Source organism: Xiphophorus maculatus, chromosome 11 (assembly GCF_002775205.1).
Source record: "Xiphophorus maculatus strain JP 163 A chromosome 11, X_maculatus-5.0-male, whole genome shotgun sequence".
NCBI lineage: Eukaryota > Metazoa > Chordata > Actinopteri > Cyprinodontiformes > Poeciliidae > Xiphophorus > Xiphophorus maculatus.
This window is the reverse complement of record NC_036453.1, coordinates 18,747,809-18,759,935: the sequence shown is the minus strand read 5'-3', so window position 1 is coordinate 18,759,935 and position 12,127 is coordinate 18,747,809. Positions and strand designations below refer to the sequence as shown.

General features: G+C 39.7%; 2 protein-coding genes across 3 annotated transcripts; one reads left to right on the top strand and one right to left on the bottom strand.

The window, feature by feature from the left end:
- Positions 1–1,249: 1,249 nt before the first annotated feature.
- On the top strand, positions 1,250–4,180 carry LOC111610022 (protein ALP1-like). The gene is made up of 2 exons (XM_023341936.1): positions 1,250–1,451; positions 3,060–4,180. Exons 1-2 carry the CDS (start codon positions 1,276–1,278, stop codon positions 4,102–4,104), a joined length of 1,221 nt encoding a protein of 406 aa, XP_023197704.1. The 5' UTR covers positions 1,250–1,275; the 3' UTR covers positions 4,105–4,180.
- Positions 4,181–4,246: 66 nt separating this feature from the next.
- On the bottom strand, positions 4,247–5,667 carry LOC111610023 (trihelix transcription factor GT-3a-like). 2 transcript variants are annotated; one of them, XM_023341937.1, is made up of 2 exons: positions 5,205–5,667; positions 4,247–5,031 (listed from the first exon to the last, which is right to left on the bottom strand). In XM_023341937.1, exons 1-2 carry the CDS (start codon positions 5,620–5,622, stop codon positions 4,463–4,465), a joined length of 987 nt encoding a protein of 328 aa, XP_023197705.1. In that variant the 5' UTR covers positions 5,623–5,667; the 3' UTR covers positions 4,247–4,462. The 2 variants fall into 2 exon arrangements, with proteins under 2 accessions (XP_023197705.1, XP_023197706.1); XM_023341938.1 differs by having other exon boundaries at positions 4,247–5,028.
- Between the last annotated feature and the right edge of the window lie 6,460 nt (positions 5,668–12,127).

Genomic DNA, 12,127 nt, shown 5'->3' with positions numbered 1-12,127 from the left:
AAAAATGCCATGATTTGAAAGTTGCCAGACAGATCTTGTTCAGACTGTTTCATGTGCTTTTTAATATGCAGACTAAAACCATATGTAAATGAATTCAGAGTAGAAGGGGGGAAGTAAGGAAGAGAAAAGAGGAGTGTGTGGGGAGATTTGTGTTAGATTGCAGACGGGGTTGTATGATCGCCTCTTGTAATTGTAGGGAAGTCTGAGTCATAGCACACATGAAACAAGTTTGTGTGCAAAAAATCCAAAATGTAAAATCCACACACAAAAAAAAAACAATAGAACTTATGGGAAAGTTTTGTTAGTCTTCTTTGAAATGTACTTAAGCCTTAGTGATTTCTTTTTCATTCATTGTTTCAACTGCACCTCTCTTTTCCATCCTCATGCAGTTGGAAAACTGTCCCCGAAGGATGCATGCTTTCACAAAGCAGTTCTTACATTTGCTCAAGGCTTAATTAGCATAACGTGACCCGTGTCAGAGATGCTTACAGATTAAATTTAGATGGCCAATCTCAGTTTAAGAAGGAAATTGGCTAAGGTCAACTTGAAACCGCAAAACAAGCTATTTCAGTCTTTGCTAAACCAAAGACGTTGTAATTACAGGGAAAGCGTTTGTCTGTTTGTGAAGACCATTTAATTTGTTCTGTTTATTGTGACAATCTGTGCCTAATTTTTTAAATTAGTAATAACTGCTGTAAAACTGCTGCAAATAAAATACAGAACAGAGACATTATAGATGCTTCACCATCAACGCAAACTATGACCCCAATGTATAATCAGTGCTTTGCAGCAATATTCACTTACTTTAAATCTTTTCAGTTTGTCACTTTAAATTGATGTATGAATTGGATCGAGTGCTTCTGCAAACCTAAATTTTTAATCTTGCCATAGATTTTCAATTAGTTTAAGTCCAAATGGATCATTCTTACATATTATTCTCTGATCTTAACCACTCAATTGGTTTCGATAGATGTTAAGGTTCGTGTGCTGTCCATGCAGCCTCTTCCAGTATATAGACGGTTCTATCGGGGACTGTGAATACACCCTTACATTGCAATATCTGCCACATTTTCAGCTGGTGCGGTTCACGTTCACACAGCACTGTGTCAGCCTCTTTACCCCTTCGCCTCTGGAGGCGCTGCATCAAGAACTGCTAAAGGAAACCACACAAAAACCCCCGAAGAAGACGCTGCGCGCAACTTTCTTTATTTGTAATCAAAAATGGAGTGGCATCAGATTCTAGCGGTTTTAGGATTTCTGTTTTGTCGTTGGCAAATGTGCCAAGCAAACATTTTTCTGCAATGGGCTCAGCATGAGCGGAAGATGAGGCAGCAGGCCATGCAGAAGGTTTCTTTTCACGCAAGGCGGATGAAACGGCTCCGCATGAGGCGACGTGCGTCCAACTTCACGGTAGTGATGATCATGTCCGCCTTATACAGACGTCAGCAAAGGTACAAGATATGACTACTTTTATAAAAAATTGTTGCTCAGGAACGTGACACATATCAAAAAAATAACTTATTGAATCTGTTATTAAAACATCAAACAAAAGATAGTTTCCACAACACCGGGCCGGAAGTACGCAACCCCGGAAACGCCCCATTTTTGGTTTGCAACCTGTAAGTAACTTTACAAAGGAGGAGCATTACCAAGGCGTGACTTTGTTGTTCGGGAGAACCAGATCAGTGTCAGTAACACATCTTATAAAACTAGTCAGTCATTTTGGTTTGCCAACAACCACACAATGAAGGGGAGAATGATATGGTCGACTGTGATGTCCATATGTGTGGTTGCATTTTTAAGAGTTAATCCATTAATATTCTCCTCTACGTTAAACGAGCTGTTCAGTACACTTTTGACTAACAGAGTTACAGTTTTGGTTAGGGGTGCACCGATTGCAGTTTTCTGGCTGTTCGCCAATTTTTTAAAAAGCCCATTCCGATTCTGGCCGATATCCACTTTCTTTTTGTCTGAAATATCACTAAATAAAGCGAGCAAGTTGTTAAAAGTGAGATGATAATTGTTAACTAAACGTGCAGAAGGTATATCAGTAAAATCCTTCACAGTAGAGCAGAAAAGGACAGTGGTTGATTTTAGTTTCTTTAGTGAGACAGATAAGATTGTTGGATAAGATGGGCTGATCTCCCAAAATTAAGAAAAGCGGTGCCAATAAATTGCCTGGCGAAATCGGTGCACCCCTAGTTTTGATTATTCTTAAAAACATTTGAAAATATCCTTTTTCGCTAATGGCGTGATCAGAGCAAATACGTGCTGTCGGCTATTAGATGGCATCAGCTATGTATTTCTTCTGTACATTAGCCAACCACATTTGTCGATGCTTTGTATCGCAGTTTTCTCAATTTCACAGGATGTAATGAAAACTTCTCTTTGTTCTTTTATCGCCTTTGTTTTTACATCCTTGAATCCAAAAACATCCAAGCATTGCGGTTCTCGTACTTGAAATCAATGAAGTAAAAAACTGCTTCCGTACTATCAAGATGGCGACAGACCATCTCGATGGAGGAGGGGTGATGTCATGTGGAAACAATACACACAACATTCAACAGCAAATTGGAATGTCGTATTCTCCTGTCTATTTGAGGTTTCCGTGGAAACTTTGGAAACTAATTTTAGCAATTAACTGAGCTTAATTTTCAGTTAAGTAGGATTAACTGGAATGTATAGTGATTAAATTGAAAAATACTTTTTTGTAAAGTCCCTCCAGATGTCATTTGTTGTAACTGAACTGAATTTATTGACTTAATTTGTACCCTGTGCACTTACTGGCCACTGAAGATAGTCACCAGATCCCTTCGCGATCCTGCAAGCATAAATGTGTTTAGATAATGGCCGATAATGAATAGATAAAAGATAATGAATGGATGAATAAATTGAACGTATAACTATCATGATTATTAAGATGTTGTATTGTTAATCTGATATTCAGTTATTTGCAAAGTAAAACCTTCAAATTAATGTGAAATGACTTTCTTTTGTTGTGTTAATAATGGAAGAAACAGGGAATTACTGCTTATGTTTTTGTATTTTTGTCTCTGTAGGACCATATGGGTTCAACCGCGTCCATCAACTTGGTGGGCAGCCGTTAGCAGCTCCTGGGATAAAGTGGATTGGAAAGAAAACTTCAGGATGACAAAGACCTCCTTTCTGCATCTTTGTGACATCCTCCGACCACGTTTGACACGACAGCACACTAACTTTCGTAGTCCACTTTCTGTTGAGCTGCGGGTTGCAATATGTCTGTGGAGGCTTGCAACAAATCTGGAGTATCGCGCCATCTCCCGCCTATTTGGCATTGGCACTTCTACAGCCTGTTGTGTCACACAACAGGTTGTTACTGCTATTAACGTGGTAATGAAACCTCTCTATATAAAAGCCCCTTCTGAGGCAGAGCTTAAGGTAATTGTCCAGGGCTTCAGGGATCGATGGGCGTTACCCCAGGTCGCAGGTGCAATTGATGGGACTCATATAAGCATTATGGCACCAGATGAGAACCCTGTTGACTATTACAACAGGAAAAATGTGTACTCTGTTATTCTGCAAGGTGTGGTAGATAACAAAATGAAATTTTGGGATGTTAATGTGGGCTGTCCAGGAAAAGTTAGTGATGCACAGGTTTTAGTCAACTCTTCCTTGTATAGTAGAGGTGAAAATGGGACACTGTTCCCAGGTTGGATAGAAAGACTGAACAATGTGGACATACCCCTACACATTCTCGGAGACGCTGCATACCCACTACTGCCTTGGCTGGTGAAACCATTTCCAGAGGGGAACGGTTTAACACAACCACAGGTAAACTTCAACTACAGACTCAGCCAGGCTAGAATGACTGTCGAAAGGGCGTTTGGACGACTGAGGGGCCGCTGGAGGTGCCTTCTCAAGAGGTGTGATGCCCACATTTCCTTTGTTAGCCACATAATATCAGCCTGTTGCATTCTACATAATTATTGTGAAACTGCCAATGAGGAGTGGGTAGATGAAGAACCTGCAGATAATGTGGATGACTTTGCGGATTCAGAGATTGACCCTCCAGCTAACAATGGGGAGCAAATTAGGGATGCTCTGTGTGCATACCTGGCACAATAATGATTTTATAAACGTTATTTGTTCTTGTTTTAACACAATTTTGTACTATTTTAGATTTCAAAACATAGTTTGGTAACTTTGTATCAGACAGGTGTTTACATGTTGCGGTTTTGCAGGAAAATAAAGACAATTTCTTCATCCTTTGTTTTTATTGGAACACAACAGTCCAACATTGAACCTTTTTGTTCACGTCCTTCTGAAAACAAAATATGCATCTTTGAATAACTTTTACATGGGTCATTCAAACTGTTTTGACATATAATAAAACAGTTAACAGATACCATCACGAAAGAGTACTTTGGCCTTTTTTCAATATTATGAACTGAACTCCAAGACATCTCTGTTGACATCACCTGAATCAGAAGATGTTGAATACTGGCTGAGTGGTTGCCATGTTTGGCCCCTGTGGGGTTTGGGCTGGAGCAAGTACAGTGTGGGGGCTACCTGGTGTGTTTTGCTGGTGACCATTGAACAAAGGTGAGTCGTCAGTGTGGTGAGTATGCGCAGAGGGCCACAATGGAGGTGTGACTGGAGGAGGGGCCGTCGACTGCTGCAGGGTAGACTGAGTCATGGATTGGGGCATTGCAGCATGAAGGAAATCAGACATCATCTGAAAGAACATCTTGCTGTTGGCCCTCTGCTGCTCTTGCATTAACTGGAAACGCCTTTCTTCAGCTTGCTGCTGCATTTTTAAGAAGTTCTCAAAAGAGGCTTGTTCCTGCTTCATCCTTTCGCATTCAGCCTCATCCAATTTCTTCTTCTCATCCAGATAGCTCACAAACATTTTCTCAAACTTCTCAGTCTTTGTATCCCTCTTTCTTTTCTGAGCCCCGGGTACAGTCACTTTTGGTCGGCTCCTTTCCTCATCCAGCAGGGAGATTGTGATGGGCGTCTCTTCAACTTTAATGTCGGCGGCACTTCCATCTGCTTGATTAAAATATTACAAACAAATCACCACAATTTAATTTATTCACGAGTCTGTGTTCATAGGACAAACAACCGCAAAACTGGCAAGATGTAACTGCTCGTTTAGAATAGAGCTTAATGTTAAAATGATAGTTTTTCTCAAAGACCATCACTGAGTTTAGTTACACACTTACCCCTTTGTTCTGAGTCTTGATCCTGCGCTGTGGATTCGGAGTCGCTCAGTTCCAGGCTGGATGGCGACAGAGGCTCTTCCTTGCAGGAATCCAAAACATATTGGCTGCTTGTCGGCAGATTCCCAAGCATGGCATCTAGTTCATCATACCAAGGAAACTGCTCCATCGCGACGTCAGTACTGCGATTGTTCCCACGCATGTTGCGTATTTTCACATATTGTTGGCGAAGTTTCTTTAACTTGGTGCGGCACTGTGCAGCTGTGCGGGGGAATCCCAAAGCCTCCATGTCCCCACTAATTAACTTAAAAACCTGCTTGTTTTTGTGAGTGGTCAGCAGTAACTGCAATACATTTTCGTCTGACCATATTTTTATGAGGGCCTTTACCTCCTCTTCACTCCATGTCTGACCACGAGCCATTTTTCCCGGTTATGGTGGAAAGCTATTGTTTTGGTTGTATTTACCCAGAATGCCCTGTGCTGCAGGATGCTTCCTGTTTTTGGAGCGATTTCCGCTCCTCTTGGCATTCACCAATGTATCTCGACGCCAGATTTCACTTCATTTGAACCGAGAGGTTTTTAAGCAGACCAAAGGTTTGCGTTTTTAGTTTGCATTTGAGTTCAATTACGCATTCATGCCTGCACCAAAGAAATTTGACTTTCTAGGCAAACTGTTTAATCAAATCAAAGTTTGATTAAAGAGGATCAAACAGGCACGATGCACCTATGACACTTTTGTACTCTAATTAGGTGACCTCTTGTATTGGATTGTATTTTATAGTATCAAAGTAAAGGGGGTTAAAATTCAAAAGCATGTCACATTTTTCAGAATTTATTAAAAAAAAAAACAACAACAACCCTCTATCACAAGAAAACTTTTTGTAACAATACTTTTAGCACCATACTCAAAAAGCAATAGATGTTTATCTTTATTTTATGGAGTACAGGAAAAAGTAAAAAAAAAATTAATCACATAATGTCACACTGTCAGATATTTACTACAAACTGAAAGGTATAACAATAAATGCTCCCAAGAATCATCTGTCTCAACTGGATGGATCTCTTTGAAATAAGCCTTCTTGTTTCTTTACAACCCGATTCTTGTATGCTTCAAATCTGAAGTGTGGGCCTTGTTTCTGTTAAATAAAGTTTAGGCCCAGTGTTTTTTTATATCATTATTTTCAAAGCATTCAGACTGTGGAACCTCGTTTTCCTCAGCAGGGGATTCTTGTGGGTTTTTCTCGTTTTCATGGTCAGAATCTGTCCCTGGAGTCCCGTTGAAGCTCCCTGCTCTGTGAACATCACTTTGTTCCTCATGTACTTCAAAATGTGCTGACTGCCTATTGCATCCAGCACCAGGTTGTTCTACCTTGCATGAAGTTGAGGAGTTTAGATCTTTGCAAAGCCGAAGTCCATCTTCAACAAGCCCAGCTCCATTTAATGTGTGTGAGACTTTTCTGGCCTCCAGTGCTGTATTAAAAAAACAGAATAAAACAAAGCAAAAAACCAAAAAAGTACATGAGCTCTTGTTTTTAACATTTAATATTTTTAATTCAAGTTTGAAACGTTGAACTTGGACTTACTCCGTTCAGTAAGCACACATTATTGCTGAATAAACCCCAGAAAGTTTTTCCCTCAAATTAAAACTTCTGTTTTATGACAAGGTTTTGAAACAGACAGGGACACCTTGTGGTCATTTGCTATTTTCCAAGTTGGTTGACTCGATAGACACACTTAGCTTCACTCCTATAGCAACATTTGAAGACAGGCTTATTGTACTTTTTCAGTGCAGTATATCCATATGACCATTTGTTTTTTTAAATTTCACCTTTATCTAAGCAGTAAAATCTCACTGAGATTTTCAAGACTGACCTGTTTTAAATAGACAGACTAGTCTATTTTCTTCTACTTCTTGTTTTAAATAGTCTGTCTATTTAAAACAAGTCTGTGGCATAGTCACTCGGTCCAATTCATACAATTATTTAACAGATAACAGTTAAATACTAGGGTCAAGAGCAGACATCCAATAATACGAGTACTTCTTCTCGTACTTCATTCATCTTGCAAATTACATTCATTAAAAATATTATTTGACACAAACACTAACCTCGCAGTTCTACTGTGTTTCCAACAATTGTGACAATTTTACAATTACTTATTTCTCCTCCAAACACAGTAGTCAGTAGTATGTATTTTTCTAATGATCCAGATCCAACTTTTGAATCAGCGCCAAATCTATTAAAGGGGTGGTATTATGTATTTTGCAGGCACAAAGTGTCATTTTAAAGCACCATCAAGTATACGTTACCTTCAGTTGTTATGAAAATGTTATATATCAAACAAAACACAATTTGATGCTTTAAAATTGACCTCTGTGTCTTTAAGAAGCTCTTGCTCTTTTCTACACTCCCCCTTCTGCACACCATCATAACAATGCTCCTCCATTTTGTTGCTTACAACCATTGATAGGAGCATCGCAGTACCTACGATGAGCTCAGCAGACACGCAGTTCCTCTAGGTGTTTGTTAATTGCTGCTGCCACTAGTCTAATTGAGCAGCTGTGTTGGGGAGACACAGGAGAGGGGTATTCTACTAGACTGAGGAGTCAAGAAGGAGCTTTTGGTAAACAGAAAACACTTTGTATGAGCAAATATTTACACAGTCCCAAATGGTTGTCATGGGAGATTGAAGGAAAACTCAAACATGCATGAAGGAATTAAAGCAACACTCCAGGTCTTTGATGAGGGAATGACATTGTAACATGATATAAAGCTCAGGTATGGGTACTAATGATATCAGTCTCAGGTTTGGGAGATATTTTAGAGTTGAATCCACTGAGGTGTTAATAATTTTGAGCTTAACTGCATACATACCTCTTTGTCTAGCACACCGAGGTAGAGCTACAATAATTGTGAACAAGACGAAAGCTGCGGATGCTGCAGTGCTCCACCACGACCTCTGCTGGCTCTTTTTGTCCACGCCTGAAATACACATTTCTTTTACTAAGATGCCTCTGCTTATTGACTGTGGTGCATAAATGATATTAACAATCTGAATGCAGAGGGGGAAAAAAAGAGAAAAATCTCAAACTCACTTATTAATGCAACAGTAATGTTGACCTTGGTCTGAACGATGTGCCTGCTCTGCAAACTTGAGAAGGCACAAGTGTACGTTCCAGAGTGTTCCATACTGTCTGGCCTGCTGAGCAGGAGTGACCCATCTCCTTGCAGAAGCTGGTCCTGGTCAAGGACAGCTTGACCCTCCCACAGGTTGACCATGTGTCCTGTTCTGTTGTCATATTTTAAGATCAGAGTCTGCTCCACCAGAGAGGAGATGGTCCACGTGAGGGAGAAATTCTCAAGACTGTGTGGAGCCATGCACGAGATGGACAGTGGATGTCCCTCTTCATGAGTTATATTTTCTGAATTCAAAAGGAAATATGTTGTTATTGCCTGTTATTTATATGAAAATATTTCTTTATGACTAATCTATGATAAAGTTTACAGGATGCACCTTGGTTCTTCTGAGAAGCCGTCCACACCTGGTTTCTGTCTGCTGACATGAAAGAGCAAAAATACGTGCGGTCGGATAGATTACCCACAATTCTCAGCGTGCTCTCCACAGTGAACAGGCCCTTGTGATCTGCAGTCCTGATAGTGGAATTTTCCAGAGCCTCCTGAGCTGAGGCGGGCTCCGTGGCCCACATTACCTGCGGCATGGGGTAAATGTTGTGAGAGGTGCAAGTCACCTTGTCATCGCTCATCTCCATGGTTACCGACTGGATGGGAGCTAGGGGAGAAGTAGAAGAAAACAGTTTAAACTTTCAGGTCATATGGTGCAGTTTGTGGAAGGGGCAGCCAGAAATAACCAGGATGCTGTTTCAATGCGAGCAGAAAGACAGGGAATGGCGGACAAAGATTTAATCTATTCTTAGAGCTTAGTGATATGTTTCAGCGCTGGCTTTCAACAGAACAACTGTTTTTAGTCTAATCGCCTCTTAATGGTGCTGTTCTGCTGCACTTCAATGCCCTTGTTCTCTACTTTTGCAGTGGGTTAATGGGGCAGACAACCAACATGAACTTTACACACACTGTTGGCTTTCCACTGAACCTTCCCTCCACGTCAATTTGAAGTGAAAATCAGCTCTCCAGTGTTTTAGCACATATTCTACTTAGAACTTTAATTATATATAATGCCTCTCTTTTGGTAATCCAGAGTTTGGGTAGTTATTGACAAACTCTCTAATACAACAACGCTGCTGAAAAAATTGTGGAAAAAGGTGCAAAATGTTCTGCCTACACAGGGGCCTTGAGGTAATTAATCATTGTGGCCCTTTATAAGGTTTATTATATCAATTACAACAGAGAAAGACACTGAAACAGGCAAAAATAATTTCATGACAAGCCGTACAAACCTTTTAGCTCCAAGTTGACAAACATCTCCTGGTTGCCTTTGCGTGTGCTCGTGTAGCACTTGTACCTGCCCTTGTCCTGAACTTTAACCCTCCTTAGAAGCAGCGAGGCATTGCCTTGAGGGATGTGGGAGTTGAAGAGCGACGTTCTGCCGCTAAAGTGCTTGTTTTGGAGTCCAAACTGATCTTTGTGGTAGTAGTAGCTGTGAACAGGGATTTGCTGCTTGTACCAATGGATTACCACTGTGCCTGTGGGTCTATAGCTGCATGGCAGGACACAGTCATCTTGGATGATGCAAGTGACATTCAAGTCTGGTAACAAGACTGAAAACATACAGTTATTATAAAGATTTAAGAGCACAGGTTTTATGTTAGTTAAATGTGTTCACAGTTTGCTGGGAAAAACTAGAAAGTGTATAATTTTGATAACTAAATCTGAGCATTCGCCCCGTATTTATGACATAACAATACAAAGAAAAGGTATTGCAAGTTCCTCTGATTATAATCTCAGTCACATGTTTTTTAAGACATTTTATGTTTTTTAAAATGTTTTATTCAGTATTTCATCATTTTTGAACAAAGCACCAAGAACAAAATAATATTTTTCTGTTTTATTTTTGTTTTGAAAATTATAGCAATAACACAATTTCTGGCAAACATGAATGCAATTGTGTGCATCTTTTTTACCTGGTGATTTATTTGATTTATTTAACCAGTTTTAAAACACTGCTTATGTAGCTTTGTTCATAATTAAAGAATATCATAAAAATACATACCTTTTGAATTTGTCAACAAAAACTTTCCTGAGAAAAGTAGCAGCCTGAGGATAAGTCCTTTCATTTCTGCCATGTCAGTCACTCTCCACAGAGGTGTTAAACCTGTAACAGTCTCTTTCACAGCCGCGTGTGTGAAAACACGCTGGTGTGCAGTGAGCTGTTTCTGTGTGATTCCACTTTGCATCCTTCCTAACACTAATGAAACATGGATCTATTAACCCAGCAGGTAAAAGTTTAACCAGCTTCTTGGTGCAGAGCACAACACTTCACACCTCTTCTGAAGTAGTCTGCTGAAAACACCTTCTTTCTTTTTGTGACCTTGTGAGTAAGGAAAAAACTAGATAAGTTTTGATGTGAATAAAATCAGAAAATTGTGTTTTTTGGTAACCAAAGTGAAAAAGGAAAACATGATAATGCTCACTTTATATTAGGACACTGCCCGCATTGTGTCCTAATACTTTCCATGAACTTTTAAATCTAGTTTGATCAATTACATCCTTTAAAAAGTGCTGCAGCAATAATTTGCCCTGCACATCTCTTTCCTGTCCTGTGATAGTTGAGGTAGCCTCCAGATATTCCCAACAATGAATGGGAGCACAACTAGATGATGGATAGATAGATAAAAAAAAAACATATTTGTAAAATATTAGATCTGGTGGTCCCCTTTTTAATACTCTTTTGACGACCTCTATGGGACAGAGATGAGATGCCAGGTCAAATGTGAACAGCTGTCCTGCAGCTGCAGGGTCACATGTTTGAGTGTACCAAGATCCACGTGCTTGATTCTTGAAGATGGCGTTGCTCATCTCTGCCCTCATTCAACTTTAATCCCAGATTAAAGGGAGCATGCTACTAGTGCCACGCCAACAATAATGAGTTATACCAGTGCAACTGTAGCTCTGTTTCATTAGCTTTTTCAAAATTGAGTTCAAATATATTTTCTTGCAGTTTTTCCACGCTAAACCTTTATCATGAAGCTTTTATTCTCACGGATTGTAAATTGTCTCACTGTGTCTCTCATACTCATCTTTTCATGCATTTACACATCCACAAACTTGTTGCCACCAAGTGCATAATGTTTTGATTGTACAAATGTCACAAATATGTGGTGACCCTTATTAATTTTTTGGGATTTGTGTTGTCTAATCACATTTTTCTTTATGTGTTTATTCAAGAAAAAGCACCACAGAATGTAAACCTTTGTAATATAAACTGAAATTTTAAAGCACAACATCAGCCAGCAGGTAGACTTGCTAATACTCTGTGTGCGTCGCTGCTGTTTTTAATGAGTGCTGTATAATCTAAACAAAAATATCCAACTGTGGTCGGGAACTCTAAGTGTGGCAAATCGGACATCAGATTTTTTATTTACATTAATCCAAATGCTCTGTGGTTTTATCTTTCTCACCGTGTGTCTATCAGCAGGAAGGAAGATGATGGTTTTTTTGTGTTTGCTTCCATTTTGCTGAATCTGGCTTTCCAATCTTTTTCCCTTCAAACTCAAAAAGTAACAAAGCTATATTAAAAGAGGTCTCCAGTTGAACATCCTTCAATTCTCTGATCCGAGATGAAGCGAGAACAGTTGTGGGATCATATGATCAGGCTTACATGCTAAGCAACCAGAGGCCATAAGTTCAGTGTTTACTGAAGCCACTGCAGACATATGCTCACATCTGACTCCTCTTGATAGGATCATTTGCGTCCTCTCACCGCAGCCAAGCGCAACTTAGTGTTGGAAA

What these genes read in the sequence shown, in the direction of transcription:
- LOC111610022 (XM_023341936.1), top strand. Translation starts at nt 1,276, where the DNA reads ATGTGCCAAGCAAACATTTTTCTGCAATGGGCTCAGCATGAGCGGAAG. An exon ending in TTATACAGACGTCAGCAAAG is followed by an intron (nt 1,452 to 3,059) that starts GTACAAGATATG and finishes TTGTCTCTGTAG; the next exon opens with GACCATATGGGTTCAACCGC.
- LOC111610023 (XM_023341937.1), bottom strand. Translation starts at nt 5,622, where the DNA reads ATGGCTCGTGGTCAGACATGGAGTGAAGAGGAGGTAAAGGCCCTCATA. An exon ending in TCAAGACTCAGAACAAAGGG is followed by an intron (nt 5,032 to 5,204) that starts GTAAGTGTGTAA and finishes ATTTTAATCAAG; the next exon opens with CAGATGGAAGTGCCGCCGAC.